We start from the raw sequence: 23,030 nt of genomic DNA, 5'->3' as shown, positions 1-23,030 counted from the left end.
TTCCCCTGATGAGAAGTCATAGATACAGTCCAGTGAACAGGCCCCTTCTCTCCTCCAATTATCATGATTGAGACTGACAGGGAATTCAATAGGCCGACACGCAGGCACTGAGAACTGATGACCGACAAACAAAATGTCATCTCGGTTCATTACAACGAGGCTGAAACATTTTTCATTTTTAATTCAAGGTCATACCTCTGTGATTAAATCTGTGTAAAAGATTTAATCTATTCTTGTAAGTGATGGCTTCTTATATCGGATATAGCGGAATCGAGTATACATGTTGGATATCACAATTCATAGCAGTAAACATGGTAGATTTGAGTAGATTCATACATAATTGCAACAAGCTTTGTTTGGGATTATTAAGTAAATATCACATGCTCGTTGTTGGAGACTTTAAAGAACAAAGAATTATGTCAGACAGACCTTAATGGAGATGAAAAATTGGCTCCTTTTTTGGTAGATTTGGCCCATTTTAGGCCCTGATTGGGTAGTCAGATCTCTTAACACTGTCTATGACCAACATTATTGTTTGAGAGTGAATTAAAACAATGAATCCAACTGTGGAGCTCTGCTAAATATCATACATCTCCATTGTTAACTGTACAGGCAAAAATGAAAACTACAATGTTAATGGGGCATGTAGTATGGAAGCGGTAAGTTACACACATCATAATACTATGAAATTCCCGGATTTGATCGAAGCTGGTAAAATAGAGATTGATGAGATTTTACTGATACCAATGCCATTATCGAGTCTACGTATTGCTCTGATTAATTGTTGATTCCCGATTTTTGGTGGAAAAACGTAGTAAAAAAAGTAGCTAATTTTCAGCGTCAATGCAGCTGTTTTATTATCTCTGAGACTAAACACAGTTTAGAATGTATCAGAGTAGACGCAGAGTTTTGAAGTCATGCTGCATCAGTTTCTGCATCGTGAACATTTCCCCAAAACAGGCTGGCGTCAATTAAATGAATTGTTAACCTCAAAGGCATAACATTCAGATTGACCGTCCAATTTGCAAATGGTTCTCAACCGGAACCAATTCTTGATTCCCGTTTCTTGCCGAGGACCATTGTTGCATGTATCTCTGTCACTACCAAATAAAGGTTTAAAAAAAAAGAAGAAAAATGTACATAACCAATATTGTGTCCCTCATTGTAATCATAAATCATGATTCTGAATCTGATATTTTGGGAAATCATACGTTGTTTTGCTGGATGGTTTTTCCACCCAGAGAGATCGTAAAAAGCTCACTGTAGACCAGTGTAGGTCAGCCGAAGAGAGATCATTTTGAGTGTGTTCGAATGAGTCTGTGACCTGATCTTCTACCAGGGATACCGTTACACACTGAGCCTTGGACCTTCTCTCTGTACTTGAGTGCATTGGCACAGAGCAAGGCTAAGAACTGCAGCCATGTGTTAAACACAAGTCTGTCTCTCTGTGTGTGTTCACTTCCATACAGTGTGCTGTATATCTAAAACCACATGGCTAATGCATGCCCCAGTAATGGTACAAGTGGTATTTAAATAAAGAAGTTTGGAGACAGGAGAAAAGATACATGTAATGCACCCCCCTGCTTCACTGCCAAGCCCTGTTGTCCTTTTCCTGCAGAGGAGACCACACAGAGAGGAGAGTTCACAGTGGACAGGTACAATATATATTCCATGCAGGTCTTGCTTCCTTTGCCTTTTTTTTTAAAGCACTAATGTTTTGAGGCAAGGAAAATCTTACAGCCCTATAGAGAGCACGGAAAAGCTGTTAAGACCTGGCGATGCGTTTCAACATTTGCTCACTTTTCAATGTGCAAAGAAAAAGGTTGTGATTGAGTAGGCTACAATGTCCTGTGAAATCAGATTCAAACTGTGTTAAACCCTGGTATGCGTCAGCAGCACTCAGTAATTCCAGAATAGACAGATTAGTTTTTCTGCAAAAACATCAAGTTGGGAGCAGCTTCTTCCCTCAGGTCTAATTCCTTGATCACTACCAGGGATCGAATTCCTGCTCTTTCCATGCAATTATGCATTTCCAAAGTCTGAGCCTCCCAAAGTGCTCTAATGAAGTAAGCCTTGTGTTATAGAAAGACAAGCATCTCATTGAAGTCCTTTCTCTCCATGGCTCCCCCGTGCAGCAACTGTTAGGACTTCCCATCCATCTTTCCCCTCATCTTTCCCACTTTCTGTCATCTCATCAACATCCCATGCCCACGTGTATCTTTTCACAAGCAGGACTTCTATACACATGCCCCCATTAGACAGGGCCCAGTGACCACAGGTCAGAGTGACCCCCCGAGAGAATAAAGATGTTGAGGGGCCTCGTTCTGAGATCAGAGGTCATGTAGAGAATGAGCTCCCAGGACCCCCGAGACTGAAACGCTGAATAGAGAATCAACGCTGGCTGAAAGGCTGGAAACTGTACTCTGCCTCCAGGCAGCGAGATGCTGCGCTCACTTTGGTTCCTGTGGTCACATTCTGGACTTCCAAACTGGCTCTATTGATCAGAACGATAGAAAGGAGCAGGGAAGAGGGGAGGTTCTCTAAAGTTGTTATTTGGTTCATTAATCCCCTATAGCCTTTAAACAAAGGGGCCATGCAAACATTATTATACTTAAAGAGGACATAATATGCTAATTTACAGGTTCATATTAGTATGTGTCTCTACTGGGACATGTCTCCATGCTTTAATGTTCAAAAAGCTCTTTATTTTTCTCATACTGCCTGTGCTGCAGCACCTCTTTTCACCCTCTGTCTGACACCAGAGCCCAGTCTGCTCAGATTGGTTAGCTGGCCAGCTCTGTTGTGATTGGTCAACCGCTTATGGCGCATTTCCACTGCAGGGCCTCGCACGGCTTAGTACGGTATAGTTAGGCCTTGGTAGGCCAGACTCACTTTATGCTGCGTTTCCATTACAGTTTAGGAACTGGGGTAGTAACTATAGTAACGCAGTGTAGGCGGAGCCGTGACGTCATCTTCAATGCGAAACACAAAACCAACATCAGCCGTTAGCTGTTAGCACTCAGAGCTCACAGCTCCTCATATCTGTTCAGAAACTAGACAAAAGTTAAACAAGTACAAACCACAGACTGTCTGTGTCATGGCGAATACAATCGCTGGTTTATTTATGTCTGTAGGCCGTTGTTGTGAGTGTGGACGGACGGAGCATATACTGCGTTAGCTTAGCCAAGCTCCATTCAGAAAACACGCATTTTAAAACGTTTTTCGCCTGCCGTCTGTCTGCAGACTTGTCAAAGCATTAATTTATGGTTTTTACTAACCGGTATCAGTATGTTGTTACTTCGGCATCATTTTGAAACGTGTATTACAATTAAATCACAGTAAAATATGTTCATTTTGTTGTAGTTGCCAGCGATTCTCTCTCTAGTTTAGCATACTCAGCCCGGTTGTTGGCCCGGAAAGAACCTCGATTTTGGAGAGCCAGAAAACTGTGAAAAAGTACCCGCTAGCCGGAACTACGCCTAGTGGAAACGCAACCAAAAATGGGCTGGGCACGGCACGGCACGCTTAAACAGCGCTCCGCGCTGTAGTGGAAATGCGCCATTAGAGAGTTCCCGCCCCTTAGCCTATCACGTACATTACAATGTGTTGGAGCGCTATCCAGAAGAAGCACGAGTGTTAGTTATGTCACTATGTTCCTGAACTTTGGGATTTTAGCCTTTGCAGACCATTTACATGCACTATAAAACACAGTACAGGAAAGGGAGAAGCCCAAAAATAATAATAAGGCTCCTTTAAATATACAGTACAGCAATCTGATGTTCTAATAACCTGGACGTTTTATAATTTGGAATTTAGAAGCTAAGCTTTGTGCCTAAAAATTCACAAAGGCATATTGTGAGCTTTATTCAGTATCCAACCGTTTCTCTTTCCCCTTTTGAGTTGTCCAGATGGGTACTTAGAGAGGATGACGTCCTATAGCAAGCTTTTAGCCTTCATGGTTCTGTCTGCTTTAACATTAAGACATCTTGTTTTCATCAGTAAAAAGTCTTATCTTGCAGCGTGGCTTACATATCAGTAGCGAGTAGTGAATAGCTGTTGTCTCACTTTGCATTGTTTCAATTGAAAGTCAAAGTTCTCGTGTTCATGTTTCATTTATTTTCTGCTGCATGCAAAAAACAACAATATATATAAAGTTTATAGAACATGAATTTAGCCCTCTTAAGTAACTTAATCTTACATCAAAACCAATACAACAACCAAAGACAGGAAGGCAAAATCATTAAAGATCATACGTTTGGAACCATAACTCTTTGGTTTGGCTTGGCTTTACAACTTCAAATGAATTTATATACCGTTGGAGCTGTTAAAATATGGCCGTATTTGAATTGGATTTTGGGGCTGAGCAGCTTAAAAAAAAAAAAGAATGTACAGCAATAAACATGCTCTATTCTGAGGACATCTGTTTTAGGAAGGCTGTGTTATGCTTCACGAGAGTCATATGGTCAACGTGCCATGTTGGAGAAAAGCATCAGGCAGCAAACCGCTGACATTGTAATCAAAGGCCACCACAGCACCTCTGCCCATCCAAGGTCACTCCTTACCCCCCTATCATCAGCACAGTTTTATGTCCGTATAGACCTATTCATAATCTTATTTATTTCCCTAAAATTGCACTAGACAGCATACAGAAGCAGTTTGGTAGCCTCATACCCACTGAGTTTATTATTCTTTCTGTTCCTTTTTTTTGCTGCAGCCATCCTTCCCCCCCCCCCCATCTGTTCACCCTGCTGTGTTTAAGCTCCATTACTTTGTGAACTGCTGTTTGTGTTGGCTAAAAACCAGTCAGACCTGATGTATGGCTGTGATACTGCCACGCCTGTCCATTGTGACAGAAGAAACACATTGGTGTAATATATTTGAAATTGGCTTATAAACCAGTGTTGTCAAAGAAGAGTAGTCAATGTCTCACGCGTTACAGTAAGAGCTTAATCTCACAATGAGTCCAGAATGTCCTGTTAATAATGTTAAGATGTCTAAAATGTTCCTTTGACATGATTGGTCTCAATAATGTTTGCTCAACATTATTTATTTTGTGAAATTGTTGCTCAAATGTCTATTTTGAAGTACAGAATTTACGTATTTCCTAATAGTGTATTTCTAGGTTTTTGATCAAGGCAGGAATTATTTTCACCTCTGTATAGTGAGAAAATAAAAATACATTTAAAAAAGAAAAAAATATTAAAGATAACTGAACTGAAGGATTTGTCTTAAAACTTAAAATACATTTTAAAATCACTTCATATTCAGTTTTTTCTAATTGCAATGATGTGTAACCTTCATAAACATGCATGTCATGGTTATTTGCACCTCTAACATCCCTCTCTTCTTTATCCAGATGTGGACATCCTCCAAAAGTTGGGGCTCAAGGGAGAGAAACCGTCGCGCTCTGTGCCAGCAGGGGTCATTCCGTTCCGATCGGGGATCATCCTCAACCAGCGGGCGCACATTGAATCCCCCCTGCGCTCAGTCTTCCCAGCGGCCGTCTGGCCCAGCCTGGCCCTGGTGCTGAGTGTGCGCTCGCACCGCCTCAACAGTGCCTTCCTCTTCACCCTGCTCTCAGGCCGCAAGAAGCTCCTTCTGGGTCTGCAGCTCACACCGAGTAACCTGGTCCTCCACACAGGGCCGAACACCTCGGTGTCACTGCCCTACGAGCCCCACGATGGCCAGTGGCACCAGCTGGCGGTGGGAATTAATGGACAGAGAGTGACTCTTTATGCCTCCTGCGGAGAGCAGATCGTCCATGCAGACTTTGGGTGGGACAGTGAGGAGGGTTTGGCTCCGGAGCTCCAGGGCTCCTTCCTGCTGGGGCGGACCAGCCAGCAGCAAGCCTCAGCTCACTTTGAAGGAGCCATCTGCCAGTTTGATCTGGTCCCTTCTGCAGAGGCAGCTCACAACTACTGCAGGTACATTAAGAAACAGTGCAGGGAAGCAGACACATACAGGCCTAACCTTCCTCCCTTGTTACCTATCCTTCCACAAGGTAAAAACGTCACCGCTACCGCTGCTACCCCTAAACGTGGTGGCCCGGAAACGCCCAAAAAGACCACCGGGATCAGCCTGGCCAGGAGTGTCGCTGCTGCTGCATCGGCTGTAAGATATGTGGCCCCCACCCAAACAATAAAGCCCAGCACTGGGACCATTCCTACACCCTTTCTGGGGACAGTGATGCCAGTTACAGTACAGCTTGGTTTGGCCTCCCCGCCTCCCAAGGGCAGGACCGAAACTGTCACAGCACCACTTAGGACAAAAGCAACCCCAACAAAAGCGCCAAACCCAAGACCTACCACCTCTAAAGTCTTAACTCAGAAACCCACCAAACCAACTCCCCCAAAGCCCTCCAAAAAGACGATTGCAGGAACAGACAAGAAGAAACCTACTATTCCAGCCACTACCAGCACCAAACCCTCCAAGATAAAACCTGATTCTACCCTATCAGACCAAGGTACAGTCCTAAAGAAACCCCAACCAACCACGGCCAAGAAAACACCCCCCAAGCCTAAAGTTACTCCATCCAAAGCCACTCCGTTGAAACCCAAAACTAATCCTGTCAAAGTTGTCCCTTCTAAACCAACGAAACCTAAAGTCAACCCCTCAAAACCAACAGTCTTCAAAACTACAACTGCTAAGACCTCCAAGCCAGTCACCAAACAGGTCATCAAACCAACGAAACAATCCAAAACCACCAAGGCTACAGCCATTGTGCGACCAACCAGACCATCGGACAACCCAGTGACACCCCCTGCTACCGACGGCTTCCTGAGCTGGGAGGTGCCCCCTACTCTGTTCTCCATGCTGGAGGGACTTATGGGAGAGAAAGGAGACGCAGGCCTGCCGGTAAGCACCTCTTAACCTTTGCCACCAGAATGAAGTCAATTTACAACAGAGCATACATGGCTTGAGTTCCTGTTTTTTTTATCTAACTAACAGTACATGCTTTAAAGATGTAGCCTAATGTGCCTGATGGTAAACAGAAGTCTTGCAACTAAAAAGAGAATAAATAGAATAGAAATAGAATAAATAGTTTCTGAAGCTAACAAGAGTGATGCAATATAGTCATAGGCGGCAGATGAGGCTCAGGATCGGGAAGGCTAATATTTGACCAACTATTATACTGGTTTTAAACACCAAAAAAGATGCTTCTACAGATTTTTCTATGAGTCTCTCTTTCTGACAGAATTTAAAACATAGTTAGCGCTCTGATAGTACTACGTTCTTATGAGTTGTCTGGTTAGTAAATGTATTTGTTGACTATGAAACCGTAGCCTTATACTACAGGCTGGAATTTGGAGTTGCTGGACATAATTAATCGTAGAAGTAGTCTTCCAATTTGGCTTTTAGGGAACATCAGCAAATTGTATTCTTTATATGTACTGGACAATGGTAAATGGACCAATAATTTAGCCTTAATTACCCACCGCCCCTGAGTATAGTATCCTTTCTTGGCTCTGTTTATTAGCCTGCCTGTTGCAGTAAAAGTTCTGCAAAATCAGGATAAGGAAACATATCTTGGCTGTTTATGCTTGTTAGTTGTGGCGGTTATGTTCAATGGTTTGTAGCTAAAGTGAGTGAAATATGCTCCATTAGTGACTTCCCAGTCTGTGCTGGTCTTTGTCGCCAGTGAAAGAGCAGGTTTAATTCTCGTGGTCTGTTGCTAGAAATAGGAGACCACAGAGATATGTAGGTTATTGTGGCACTATCTTTTTCCCCACACAGGTTAGAAAACCTACTTTTCCCTTCCCTCCTCTTCCTCTGTGCTCAGAAGCCTCCAGGCTGGGTGTGACGTGTCAGCTCTGACGCCTTGCCGTCTCTGCACCAGATTCCTCTTGTTTAGAGGGCTGGTGGAGGTCTCATGGCCCTCTTTCAAAGCCAGGTCAAGGGTCAAGGCAGTCAGTAAACACCATCATTCATTCAGCTTCCCAATGCAAAAGTAGACCAGGCTCATATTAAATGAGTGTGAGCGGGAAAAACTGAGGCAGGTCTATTTTCACCCTTTCCATTTTCACACCTAGCATCCAATTGCATATTGACTGAACTTCTTAAGAGAGCAAAGGCACATACACACTCACATTTGTTGGCCAAAGAGAGGAATAAAGGACTTTGTTGAGATCTTGCTGGCAGATATGGAGCTCAAAAAGTTGTCCAAGTTGTTTGCCATTGACAAATCCACTGTGTTTGTGATTTTTAACTTGTTTAAGCTTTACATATTGTCTGCAGAACTCTTTCTGTCTGCATGAGGCCTGACTAATCACCCCCCCCCCCAGTGTCACCTCAGGGTGTGTTGCATTTAACGCTGGTGATTGAGTCATTTCAGTGTGAGGTGTGAGCAGCGCCTGTGTGTTTGATACGTGTGTTCTTTGCTTATTTATTGTAGTAGTCTGTAATTTGCCGCTGTAGATTGTAGAGTGCGGTGTGTTAAGGGTTGGCTAATTTCCCTCTATGTTTATGTCCACGCCAAACTTGACTGTCATTACATTGAACTAAATTACTGCCATCTAGAAAGCACTACCTGTAATCTCAATATGAGGTGCTGTACTCTAACACAGAGAAGAGATTGTAGACGGATGATTATGTAGAGACGTTAGAAGGTCATTTACTGTAGGACTGTCTGACACCAAGGGCTTAGAGTTGGTTGGGATGTTCAGAAAATACTGAATTTCCCTAGTCAAAATTTCCCTAAAAAAAAATCTAAATATACCAATGTTGTCCTTCAATGTCTAGTCAATGTATTTGGTAAACAAACACTTAACATAACTTGTCTTATTCACATAAAATGATGACTTTATACTCTTAATATGACTATTTTCATGAATTGTTCAACTTCTCATGGATCACAGATATGTGGATTTTGTCATGAGTGTGCAGATGTTTTGGAAAATAGCAGACATTTCGCAGAAACTCATATCTGTGAATAAAATCCAGGACAGTATAGAAATGTATGTTTCATTGAGAATAGGTTCCACATGCCCATTAAAAGACAAAAATGGAAATAAAGTGTTTCTTATGCTGTATGAGATGATCTACAGGAGAATACATATTTGAAAGCAAAACGAGATGCCTTAGAGCCTTACTTCACTATATTCTAATATATTATTAAATTGTTGCATGCCTCTTGAATTTAGTGTTTTCCTTTGCTTGACAAAAGACCATATATTAATACATAAACAGTCACCATAATGCAGGAAATTAAGTGTTTGAGGCTCAAATGCGTCCCCCTAAATTTGATCCTAGGCCCTTGGCCAAAAAATGTTGTCATTTTACACCTAAATGGTATTGTAAATTAAACCAATCTGAAAACACAAAACTGTGCCTAAACGTAGCATGTGCTGTAGAATCTGTATAAATGTTCTAGGCTTTATGTAAAAATGCATGCTTTTTGTCTGGGCTCTGATTTAAATGCTGCCATTTGACAGGCTCACATATGGATATATGTTGAGAATACATATCAGGGATTAAACAGGTGCTTCCTGTCAAAGTGTGTGCATTTGTAAGCATATGTGTGTGTTGCCATGTTGTGCCTCTGGAGATCCCCGATGAACTCAGTCATGCTTCCTTTTCAACATAGTTTGAATTTCATAAACACACATGCCATGTGAAAACTCTGTCTCTCAATCCTTATCACACACACACTCACTCTCATCCATACACACACATTTTCACAAATATGAAAGTCAGCGAAAGCTTTGGTTCATTGAGGTTTCGGCCAATAGCTTTATCCCTCATCACTCTTGCTGCCTAAAGCCTTAAGAGCCTTCTTCTGAAAGACTTTGGTCTCTTGCTTCCAGCGTGCAGATTTTGCACCTCGGTGCCAGGAGAAACATTATTTTAGACTCAGATTTGGAACATTTCCACATCTGAAGCAGCTTTAGCTCCTCACTGTGTCCTGAACTCGTTTCGTGATTGCTAAAAGTGAGAGATGGGATTTGAATCCGATTACATTTTGAATTGAAGCTGCACTAGAAGTGAGTTTAAATTTGATTCAAATACCAAGCTTCTGTGTTCAGTTCAATTGTAGCCTCAGACTGCCTGGGTATGTTGCCACAATAAGATCTTGTAAGCAGTTTTCTTTAGAATTATGGCAAAAAAGATTATAGGGGAGTTTGAAAATGTACACTGTGTGTTCTCTAGTTGTTGTTTTTGGAAGAAAAAAAGTTTATTCTTACTCTGTACACTTGAAAATGTAGAGCTGCTTTTCCAGGATTTAAAAAAAAAAGTAAAATCTATTCACAGTTTAAAAAACAAACATAAAAACATAGTCATGAATCATAGCAGCATTTCTGCTCCGAATGTAAAAAATAAATACAACAAAAATATGTTTGAAGTTTAGCTGTTATTTTTCCTATGGAATACTTTTTATTTTATTAGTTAAATTATTTGACCACCAATGAAAAAATATGTTGCAAGTAAGCCTTTCTAACTGCTATTGCTTCTATATTATAACGTAGTAACGTATAAGTATTTCTGTGTTAATGCTTCCCTCTGTGACTTGTTGTGGGGACAACCCCCAAATATATGTGTGATATCCAGCAGGTAACAACACAAATAAGTTAGATTTTGGAGTGTATAGGGGGAGTGTAGGAGAGAAACTCCCTCTGGAGGGAACACATGGGTTTTAGCCTTTGCAGACCATTTACATGCACACAAACCTATAGAACACACTACAGGAAAGTGAACCCCCCTAAAAAGCGCAATAGGGACCCTTTGAAGCTTATTGCATTTGAACTGTTGGAAGTTTGTAGGAAGTTTAGATAGTATTTCCTGTATAATGTATTGCATTTCGAAGTACAAGCCACGTTGAAATAAAAGAAAAGAACGAAAGAAAGAAATATGTTGATAATGGACAGATGCAAAGAGACAGTTGAAATAAACAGACAAACAAACCGAGGTGTGTGACCGGGGGTGGAAGTGTGATGATGGACAGACAGTGTGTGTTGGTGTTGAGTGGTCTTTACGCCACCTGTAACATCAGTGGTGGTCTCCACCATGGAGTTCGACCGAGAGGAGATGGTGGGGGGGGCAATTATAATCTTCAGAGTGATAAACTAGCTGTGATCACACTAACCTTCAGACTCGGGTCGTTTTGAAGTTGCTTTTGTCTCTTAAAGTTCATGGCCTTGTGAAAAATGAGCTGAGGAAACGACAGAGTAAAAGTTTCTCACTACAATAACTGAGCTTTATGGAAGATGGGGCTTTTTACCAGATCCTCATATCCATGTTATCTCAGGCATCGGATTTAACAGCAGAGTACAAACAGTGGTGGAAAATAACTAGGTAACTTTACTCAAATACTCTATTCATGAACATTTTTGAAGTATTTAAATAACCAGGTCATTGAGCGTTTGGTCAATGTTGCTGCCTCTCTCTGATGTTCCAACAGTCAGATCATATCCATCTTCATACGGACTTACAGTAAAAGCTTTAACAAACCAACAGTATGAGGATGAAAACACAGAGATTCACACTGAGTTATTTCACAACTAAGTAGGGCGTGTGGATTGAAAAGCTATTTCCGACCTGTCACGATTATTACATTTGTTGGACAATATCTTTTCACAGAAATAATTGCAATAAACTATATTCTAGTAATTGAAATAAGACTTTATACTTCCAGATTTAAAACGGAAATATAAAAAATGTTTCCCCACTTATTTCACAGCTTTAGTTATTTTTTCTATCTCTTAATATTAAACCAGTGAAATATTTGAAGTACAAAAAGTCGAAAATGTACAATATATTAGAGAAAATGTAATAAAGTCCTAAACATGAATAATGTATGTATCGGAGCTGTGTTTGTCTGCAACAGTCAAATGCTACCTGACAATGTGATAATGTAATATATTTAAATAATAATCTCTAAAGAATAAACCAATGGTGTCTGAGGTACGAAAATATAAAAGATAAACAATATATTAATATAACGTAATAGAGAAAGTCATAAAGATGAATCATTTGTGTATCAATTTTTATATATACCACATAATGGAGGCAATTTGTCTGCAGAATCAGTACTTTTGGTACTTTTACAAAATGTGGCTGATAATACTTCTGTACTTTTACTCAAGTGAGAATTTTATGTGTAGAGCATTTTTTACATAATGACTTAGTACTTTTACTTAAAGGTGGGGTAGGTAAGTTTGAGAAACCGGCTCGAGATACACTTTTTGTTATATTCCATGGAATGCTCTTAACATCCCGATAGCAATGAATATCTTAAGTGCTTTGGCAAAAAATCCATAAAAAAATGTCATCTGTGGAAGCCGTAATACTGTAAAAAGCACGACCAATCATTTTAGCCGGCCCGGCTAAAATGACTGGATGGCCTACCTGCCTGTCAGCCTTCCATCTGTGCACAAACTTATCTCGTGCCCTCATTGGTCATGTGCGCGTTCGTGTGTGTTGGAGGAGGGGCTCTGTAAGGAAGTGGCAGATTTTTTCCGGCTGTGTATTTTCAAATTCTAGCGCACTCGAGCTGGTTTCTCCAAAATTACCTACCCCACCTTTAAGTAAAGGTTTGAATGTACAGTGAAGGAAGCATTTTAAAACAGCCGCTCCATGGCTTGGACATGCTTCAGATCAGGAGCAGAGGACAGGTAGCTCCTGTTTGCCTCAGCAGCCTCTGTTTATCCTCACTTCTCCCTTTCCAATGAGCACAGGGCCATTGAGTGGCGCAGGAAATGACCTGTTATTATAGTGTTTCTACGGTTTCCTGCCATACAGGCTAAGAACTTCCTGATGGATAAGGCTGAACTCTCATCACCTTGAGGCGGAATGACTTCAGAGGTGTCGCTTTCTTTTTTAACCCTGCAGCCACTGTGCAGCCTGTCGGTGCAGCCCACAGAGGAGTCTGAATGACCTGATGGTTTTGATAACGTAAGATAGAAAAAGGATTGTTTGGCTGTTGAATAAGTTCTTATGTTTGCCTTTTCTCTCCTCAGGGACTGTCTGGACCTCCGGGGAAGACAGGCCTGTTGGGCAAGAAGGGTCCGAGGGTAAGTGTCCTTAAAGTGTCTCGCAAACACCTCCAGGAACATCAAACACTCGTCCATTTGTAACCTCCACAAAAGGCTATTAAGGCAGGTATAAGGGGATGAGAGAAATATTGAGAATTAAGACAAACTTTCAGTAAACTTTTGTACAAGTGCAATTCATCCTCTACATTTAGAAGTGCTATTTTCACTTTAATGCTTTAATTTCTCAAAATGCAAGAAATAAGTGTCTTTGTCCTTAGATTAATATATTCTTACGCCTTGCATTTCAACTTTCTTCTCAACAAATATATCCTTTGACTTTATTTTTGCCATTTTGACTTCATAGTCAACATTTTGATTGTTAAGAATATCTTACTTCTTAAAATATCCCCTTATGCCTGGCCCTAATAGATTGGTGCTGGGATGACGTATTTCCCCGGAAGTAAACTGCGCATGGGTTCCCTCGACAACAAAGCAATGGGATTTCTCCATAGGATTTTGGAAAATAACTCGAAATAAGGTCTCTGGAAAACGAACCTGTTAGATAAATGCACGTTTTGTTCAGCCGGATAATATCCACATGTCTACCCTACTTTTATAATTTTCTAATCATAAATCTCATTGCCAGAAGCACAATGCTAACATTATGCTATAAATGAACTACAGCAGGGTCGCTGCTTCAACGTCACGCCAATTTAAGAGAACATTTGTGTCAACCACAGACCTTATTTCGAGCTATTTTCCAAAATCCTATGGAGAAATCCCATTGACTCTGAGACGAGGGAACCGGTAGTGGTCAAATGCTAACTCACTTCCTGTTTTAGGACTCGTCACTGCACCACTCTATACTCTTCTTGATATTTTGTCTTTCATTTTTAAGATTTTGACTTTTTTCCAGACATTTTAACTTAATTCTGAGAATGCAGATGTAATTTTTCCTATGCCTGGCACCAGCAGTGATGAGTAACTTTGACTCTTTGAAAATTACAAATTATTTTGTTGAAATGTAAAACTATAATCTCAACATATTTACAGTTTACTTTATTTTCAAAATTCAACTTTTTTTTAGCATTTCAACCTTGTTCTTAACCCTCTGACTTTTTCTTGAAATGCAAAATTAAAAGTACCTCTCCTAATGTATTCCCCTTATATCTGGCCCTGATACTCTTCCGTTGTTTTGTCTGGTTTTCAAATCCAAGTTTTTTTTTATGGAGCCAAGTCAATAAGCGTGGCTGTATTTAGGTTTACTGTGGGTACAGTATGTGGATATCCCTCTGCGTGTGTGTGTGTTTGTTTGTGTTTTTGCTACTGCTGCTGACGTACATGCTAACGAAGCCCAAACACAAACAGTCAGTAAATAACCGCCTCTGGCAGAGGGGTCATTCAGACAGACAGACAGGACTGTATCTGTGTGTTCCAGCCTGCAAGGCAAAGTCCCATTTTCTGAAGTTACAATAATACCCTGCCAAGCCAGGATCCTACATCACTTTAAATCCCTCAGCCGACACACACAAACACACACACACACACACACACACACACACACACACACACACACACACACACACACACACACACACACACACACACACACACACACACACACACACACACACACACACACACACACACACACACACACACACACACACACACACACACACACACACACACACACACACACACAGTTTACCTATGCAGGCAGATTGACCATATTCAGCATGGGGCTGCGAGTGCTGACCTCCCACCCCAAAGCATAAACAGGAAAGCTCCTATAAAGACGGCCTTTCAAAAGGCTGGCTGTGCCACAGGATGCCTAATAAAAGCACTGTAAACAGACAGGGAACACATGGCGCTGGACTCTCTCCTTGCTGAGCTGCAGCAACACTTCATAGGAATCCCATCCTGCACTAATGAAAGGCCTCTTTCTCCATGGCCAGTTAAACAGATATAGTCTCACTCTTTGAGGAACTTCCTCTGTTTCTATCTGTTGTATGGATTCAGACTGACTTCTAAGTATCTCAACATTTATTGGACAAACTGCCACGGAAAATGATCCCCTGACTTGTATTCTTATAACATAACATATCAGAAAGTTATGGTTTTAAGTGAAATATCTCAAAAACGTTTGGATGGATTGCCTTGAAATTTGGTTTAAATGTTCATGTTCCCCTCAGGACTAATTGTCATAACTGAGGTGACCCCATTGTTTTTCCATATAGCACATACAAAGCTCAAGTGAGCCACAAAGGGAAGGAACATACAAAAAGATATCATGGTCACTGACATGGTAAACATTATACCTGCTGAACGTCATGAACAGCATTTTAGCGGTATTACTGTAAGCATGTTAGCATGTTAGCATGGCAATGCACAGCCTAGCTGTCATCTACAGCTTTTTTGTCATTTAATAAAGACAGACTCAATATGTTTTAGCACTTCTTTTACCATTTTAATAACACACACACATTACAAACTAGCTTTTCAGTCAATCCTGACACAGAATTATCTAAATGCATCACATGACTGCAAATGATTGACACTTTACATCCATGGATTCATGTGCGTGTGTCTTTTTATGTGTTCCTAATTATTACCTACTGTCAGTCTGTGTCTGAGAGGTGTTTAAAGTCCCTGTGAACCATAGATGTATAAGGAGGTCTTTGTATGGCTCTAATTAGAGCTACTTAAGCCCCCGCAGCACCTCCCACCCGTCTGCAGCTCCTCAACACCAGGCCACACTTCTTATGAACCAACCTGGAATAAACTTTAATTAGGCTTAGAAATCTAAAGACAGATCTGTGTGAACATGTTCATATGAGTGAGTGAAACTATTTTGATATGACCCATAAGTGGGTTTCTCGAAATATGCACCATATTTACCTTCAGGGTCCCGAAGAATTTGCTTTTTTAAGACCTACAAATATGTAGAGCTGCACTTAAACTTGCCCCTCACTCCTCAGCAGTGTGTGTCACCTCACACTGATTTACTGATCCTCAGATCTTAGTCGACCAAGGCAAACCAGCTGTTGAGCTTCATGTGGGATTGTCAGTGGAAGTGGTTGGTTTGCAATTTGCAAACAATGAAAACAAGCCAGTTGAATAAATAACAACTTGTAAAGAACCTTGTTTTTTTTCATGCCACTTGAACCAGTGTCATTGTGATTAACGCACACACAGAAGTGAATACGCCCCTGCAGCACAGACATATGCGGCTGTGTTTATGAGCCTATATAAAGAGTGAGTCCGATTATGGACCTCTCCTGTAAACAGAAGCATTAATCAAGTTTAATTACAAAACTGAGCCTCATATACACTTACACACTTGCAAAATTCACACTCGCAAACATGTCTCTCCTCTTGGCCGGATAAAAGAGTGTGGTCTCGATTAGTGGAAAAGAATCCACTTGTTCATCACTGAAATAAATGAACTCTGGATATTTGCTGCAGGTTGTTCGGAGCTGCAGACTCACAGCAGGTGTTGCTGCATTATCCTCCTAAGACCCAGAAAGAAAAAGGTTTCAAATTTCCTTTTTTTTTTATCACACAAGTCTTTAGGGTGGTATAAACATAATGACTAACAACTAAAAACAAGTATTACTTTGTAGAGGACATCGGTTGTTAGTTATGCGAAGCATAGTATACAAACAACATTAACATACAAGTACATTTAGACAACATTAGACAACAACTCAATGCAACAAATATTGAGCCCTTATTTGTAGAACTCCATCCTTTTTTGAAATGCAGAGATACATCTGACACTTGAGCCACTTGATGTATGTGTTCCCACTGCATCCGTCTGCCATGAACCCTACAGAAACCTACGTGTTAGTTAGTGGCCTCCATTTGTGTTGTGTAAAATGGGGGAAATAAAAAGTTAGCAAATCCCCATGTCCTCCTCAGAGGACATTCATACAAACATTTATTTTTAGGTCAAATAAGTATTACACTGCTCTGAAACTCACTACACTAACTCCTAAGATGTTCCCTTACTATAATTAATTAAAATATTGACCTCACAACACTGGTAATTACAAAATTACAAACTTACCATTTCTCTTTCTATAAATAGTGCTTGTGTAGATGGACGCCATTTTGAAATACAATGAAATTATCTTTTTCAAAGCCACACCCCCACACATGTCATAAGTTTCAAAAGCCCAGGATGTCCTCTGTGGAGAACAATTGGACTTAATGCTGTGGCATGTATAACCTCAAAGTAATGGACCAAAACCCAATGTGCTCCACAGAGGACAAAAATGAATGGGTGGGTGACGGGTCTCTGGAGGATGGAATAATCATATGTTCGTATGAAAAACTAAAGGAAGGAATCAGTTAGGGTGAAAAAGTGACAGGGGGAATTTAAAAAGTATGGATATCTCCATGACTCACCTGAAGATGTATCTGCCCCTTATAAAGGTGTATAATTGTTGGATAAGTGATAAATGTTAAGATTAGGGTTAGTTTATTTATATAGCACAATTCAGACACAAAGGCAATTCAAAGTGCAAGCATTTACACACAAGACAAATGAATAGGAAATGGATGATTTTAATGTTTAGTCTCTAACATGTTTTTTTAGGTTTTTTTTCAACTTTATCTGAAAATATTGCATAGTCAAAACAACATGGCTTTCATACATTTCAAAGAAATTCTTCTAGGAACAGGTGCATACAAAAGACAGGAATAAACATCGAAAAATACATTAAAATATAGAATAAAAAAAGATAAGTAGTAAATAAGTAAATACAACAAAGGAAGTCACACATGCAGTATGCACACAGCACTGCACACACAGGGAAACGTAGTCTCTGCATTTCACCTATTTCATTATTAATACATGTATTTCATTATCTATGCATTTATATGTAAAAGCTTATTCCATAAAATTACATCAACTTAAGTCAGCTGGAATTTGCTGAGGAAAAATCTTTTTTTGCACGACCCTTTGTAAACTCGTATTACTGGAAGTGTGCATGATGACACACAGAGCACCATTGAGCCCCACCAAGCACCACCCATGAACCTTGACCTCTGATCCCAAACATGTGAGTGTGAGACGCCGTCGCCAAGGGAACCACTGTCAGTACAGAAGCCCTCAGCTAGGCGTCCCGTGAAAAAGGCAGAGCGAGCTCTTTCTAGTGTGGGTGGTGACGGCGGTGGTAGGAGGGTGTGAGAGGAAACGTGAGGCGGGCGCTCTCTATCTGAAGCCTGCAGGATCCGTCTGGAACCGGCTGCGTCAAAAGGGTCTTTGTCCGAGTCGCCCATCTTTCCTCATGCTACCTGTTCAACTACTCCATGTCTATGTCACTGAAATCTCACCGCCTTGCTTCACCTGCACGTAAAGATAATTCAAATCCTGCATGGACGTATAGAAACCTGGGAAACTTTGACTGTTACAGTTAATAATCGAAAAATTCAGGTAATTTCTAAAACGTTTCCAAAAAGGTTTTGGTAGGATACATTTCCAATGATGACCATAAAGAAACCTGACAATTACGACTTTGTTAGAAATACTAAAGCTCCAGGACTGTCCAAATCTAAAATTCACAACATCTCTAAAGCCAGTAGGATACATCTCGATGAATATCTGTATTCAATGTTTTGACTAAACTATATATTAAATATATGATATATAAAATAATAGTTAACATAATCTGTGACTCTGCATACGATGAAAACTAAGATAAAACATTCAAAGAGGCCCTGGGGTTTTCCCTTTGCTGTGTAGTGTGTTATACAGGTTTGTGTGCATGTAAATGGTCTGCAACGGCTCAAATCCTTGTGTTCCCTCCAGAGGGAGTTTCTCTCCCACACACTCCCCCCTTGCCTGAAACGCCTCCATTGGACTCCTTTGTTTACTTCCTTAACAAAGTGACATCACACGCTAGCCATAACACGCTTCTATTGGCTAACGCTCCAACACATTGTACGTAATGGCTAAGGGGCGGGACATCTGCTTCGCTTCATCTGCACATAAAGTTCATTTAAATCCCAGATGCACGTATAGAAACCTAGAAAAACGATATAGATCTACTTTAACTCCAGGACAGTTAAAATCACAGTCCATGCTACAATTCTTCCCTCCTGCCACATTCTTTAATACGATTTTAAGTGTTTGGCATAACGTTAGCTCTTGGTTTCCATCGTTATTTTCAACCTTGTCATTGCCATTATGAGATATTACTATTATTTGTGTAAAATGCCTAAGTAATACTTTGGACTACTTACCATTTCCCTTTTCATCTGGTCACTGCATGATGTATTTAGCTTTAAATATGTTGGCAAATAGATTTTATATGACTGGGTTTTCACCAGCATATAGCTTCATTCATCTGCCTCTCTGCTTCTGGTATTAAGACGTTTGACTGTAATGGATTTGGCATTGGCAAACCCTGCACTTTTCACTCAGCAATGGCAAAGCTCTTGCAACTTTAATGAACAGTGAAATATTTTCCTTTCCTGCAAGTGTGTGTGTGTGTGTGTGATGACTGGGATCTTTAATTAAGAAGAGGTCCAGCAGTTTCTCATGCTCTTGATGTTATTGTTAGATTATCAGACATTGCCCCCTCGGCTCTTATTTGGCACGGCACCTTGCAGAATGTCTTTTATCTTTAATACGCTGACTGTATATACATTAAAACTTTTTTTTTCTTTTTTTTTTACGAGCCAGTGTTGAAAGTCAGGCCCTGTTTACAGCATCTCCCATTAAAACAAGGCCTTGTCCAAAATATTCCGTCTGGGAATATAACCTTTAGAGTGACGTAAAACGTCCACATTTAAGATCCAGAAGTGCAGATGCAATATTTCTGGTTTCACATATGGTGTTAATATAGGTTTCTGTACAATCAAGCATATATATGTTTTCCCTTAGAGCGGACAGCACACATGACATGAAACATTAGGAGCCATCATTTCTTTAGATTTCTGTTCTCATTTTTAGAATGGTAATGAAATGCTCAGAGCTAGCAGCATTATGACCACAGCAGCCGCAGAAACTCCCTGCGTCGCCGCTCAGAGGTTGGTGGTTTTTCATTTGATAGCTTGTGTATGACCCACCCTGCGCTTCTCTAATTAGACACCTGTTGTGCGAGAGAGGGAACACGACATGGAGGCAGCTCCAAATGTCTGTGCCAGCCAGTGCCCAGGCTGCGGTAGACCACGGGGTTAAATCTGAAGCATGTAATTGAAGCATGTCTAGTTTGTTTTAGTTTATTCAGGGCACAACAGTGTCCCTTAACACTGTCTGGACACAGCGAGAGAACACCAGCTGAAACCTGAATGTAGGGAGGAAGTGAGCGTGGGAGGAAAAGAGGCTTTAAACCTTGAGAATCCTTTTGTAAAACATAACAAGGTAAAAACAGATCATGTTTACCAGTATTTCATAACCAAAGAATGACCCCTCTAAAAAAACCTATGTTCACATGACTTGCACAGTATGTACAATATATATTTTTTAACAAATTCACAATTATTCATATCTATACATATGTGAAGCATTTTAATTTTGTATTTTACTGTCAATTTGATTTGTATTTCTTTTCTTTTCTTGAATCTTTCTCTGTCTTTATTCAACACTTATTCCTGGTGATCTTATCCTGTCTTACCTTATTGGATGGTATCATGTTTTGTCTTGTCTTGTTTTGTCTTGTCTTATGTTGTCTTACTCATTCAATCCTGTGGAGTATTATATCCTCAGCTAAAGAGAAAATGCAAAATAGTTTTTTTTCTGTTGCGTTTTCAGCAAGACTACTGGCCCAATTACATGAAACTTGTGGGAAAAGGTTTAAAAAATAGAACTCAATACATTTTGGATTGGATCCAAATTAAGTTTTTTACAGTTCTATAATTATTTGCAAGAGAGGGCAGTTAGCTTGGCCCTCCTTTTAGTTTTAATATCAGTACATGTAGTACTGTGTGTGGAATTCGTTTTTTCACATGAGTTGTAACAACACCTGTACACTCATTTACGTCCTGTTCATTCATGAAAACTTTGTCTCATATGAATCAGACCTTGGTGTCATCAAAGCGCCCTTTGAAGAGAAGTTACAGCAACAGGCCTTTATGTTGCCATGTCTGCACGCTTCCGTTTCTGAACTTTACTCAAAGGGCTTTTTTGTTGAGTCGTATAACCCTGCCCAAACCCCACACTGCTTCCTTTTTTGTGGATAATTAAGCGCTGGCTGTCTTGATATATCGGTAGACATTGTTTTTTGATGCTTGTAGAGCAGATCAGTAATATAATGGCTTCCTGATTTGTTTTGACTCACCTCAGTGAAACTCGCTGACCCAGCTCTTAAAGCAATTGTGGGTCTTTTTCCACTCTCTCTGACTCGCGCGACCCTTGACCCCCTCCGGGGGTGGGTTAGGGGCCCGAGGGTGACACAGCACGTGGAGGGCAGGAGTTGGGTCAGAGATCCACTGAAAATACTCTCAGAGGAGGAGAAGGTAGACAGATATTTGGATGGTGGGGATGTAGCTTCAACCTCTTTGTTTCTGTCATGAAATTGGTTTAGATTATTCTCATTCTTCCAAAAGGTTTTCTGCTAAGCCTTCCCAGGGGGGGCTTTTGGACGGTGCGAGATGGTTCACATTACCAATATGCTGCTACTGTAGATCTCACTCTGTTTGCTTTCAGACACAGTCCTGTTCATTTCCTCAGCCAATGCTGACAGAAACACACACCAGCGGAGGAATTCAAAATGTTATGATACGAGATGATCTGCATTACTCATTAAGATGCCTGGCGTGTGTGTGTGTGTGTGTGTGTGTGTGTGTGTGTGTGTGTGTGTGTGTGTGTGTGTGTGTGTGTGTGTGTGTGTGTGTGTGTGTGTGTGTGTGTGTGTGTGTGTGTGTGTGTGTGTGTGTGTGTGTGTGTGTGTGTGTGTGTGTCTAGAGGAAAGGAGGGGGTTGTGAAGAGGAGGCAACAGGGGGCAGGAAAACCACATCCATATGGTGAAGCAGCTCCACAGACCCCATTTTCCATAAGCTTCTACCCCCAACACCAACCCCAAATACCTCACCACCACACACACAGCTGATGTATAGGGAAATAGGTTAAAGTAGCATGAAAGCTGAGGTTCTCCAGACAGACGTTACCCCCCCCCCCTCCCTTCCTCTTTCTGGTCTCATTCACAGTAGCCACAGTCTGCATCGGCTCTATCCCAATATGATGATTGATTGAGATCTCGATCACTGTTTTGATTATGTTATTCTCTCTTTGGCTGTTTCACAGGGCGCCGCCGGTCCCCATGGGAACCCTGGCCGACCTGGTCCACCTGGGCTCAAGGTACCGTACACACACACTTAGTCTAACTAATGATTACAAATCTGGCTTTTTGTTCAAAATGCCCTGCAGCCGTGTTGATTTTTCCATTACATGATTATGTACCTGCCTCTAATACTTATTTAATAAGAAGTTTATGATCTTCTCTTGCCTCTAAGGGGAGATGTTCTATATTAGCTGGAGTCCATAAAAGGCACCAAGGGTAATAGAGCTTTGTGGCTAAAGGATCAGGGTCATTTAAGTTCAGTGCAGCCACACCTGGACATTTGTAAACATGAGAAACATCCCAGCACTACATGTGGTGCTGCCAGGGGGGAAATCAGGTTTACATTTCCGTGTGTGTGTTTGTGAGAGAAAGTCCCTCTGGAGGGAACACAGGGATTTGAGCCTTTTCAGACAATTTACATGCACACAAACCTATAGAACACACTTCAGGAAAGGAAAACCCCCAAAACGAATAGGGCCTTTCTAAAACATGACCGTAAGAAAAGAAGAAAATATTTAAATATATATATATCCACATGCAAAGCATAACTAATTAAGACAAACAGATTGATACAAAGATATATAAAAGACAAAGACATAGGTTACCACTGCACAGACCACAGACTGGTTAGTGTAATGTAAGAGTGTGTTTTTTATTTAAGCTTGTTTAGCTTTCAGAACAAAAACATAGCTGACACTGACTGTCTGCATATGGGTAATCTATACCTGCGTCCAGAAAGTAGGGCTGTGGGTAATGTGATGGAAAAATG

At 40.8% G+C, this 23,030-nt stretch overlaps 1 protein-coding gene across 1 annotated transcript in view; it reads left to right on the top strand.

Annotated features, from left to right (window-relative positions):
• col27a1a (collagen, type XXVII, alpha 1a) overlaps positions 1-23,030 on the top strand; it is a 94,599-nt gene that overhangs the window by 13,007 nt on the left and 58,562 nt on the right. Inside the window, exons 3-5 of the mRNA XM_034123554.1 lie at positions 5,357-6,855; positions 12,954-13,007; positions 22,225-22,278. Coding sequence (XP_033979445.1) covers positions 5,357-6,855; positions 12,954-13,007; positions 22,225-22,278 — 1,607 coding nt within the window. The remainder of the gene's footprint in view (positions 1-5,356; positions 6,856-12,953; positions 13,008-22,224; positions 22,279-23,030) is intronic.

The sequence above is a fragment of the Trematomus bernacchii genome, unplaced genomic scaffold, assembly GCF_902827165.1.
Source record: "Trematomus bernacchii unplaced genomic scaffold, fTreBer1.1, whole genome shotgun sequence".
Taxonomy (NCBI): Eukaryota; Metazoa; Chordata; class Actinopteri; order Perciformes; family Nototheniidae; genus Trematomus; species Trematomus bernacchii.
Note: the sequence above shows the minus strand (reverse complement) of the source record. Positions and strands in the feature narration are given on the sequence as shown.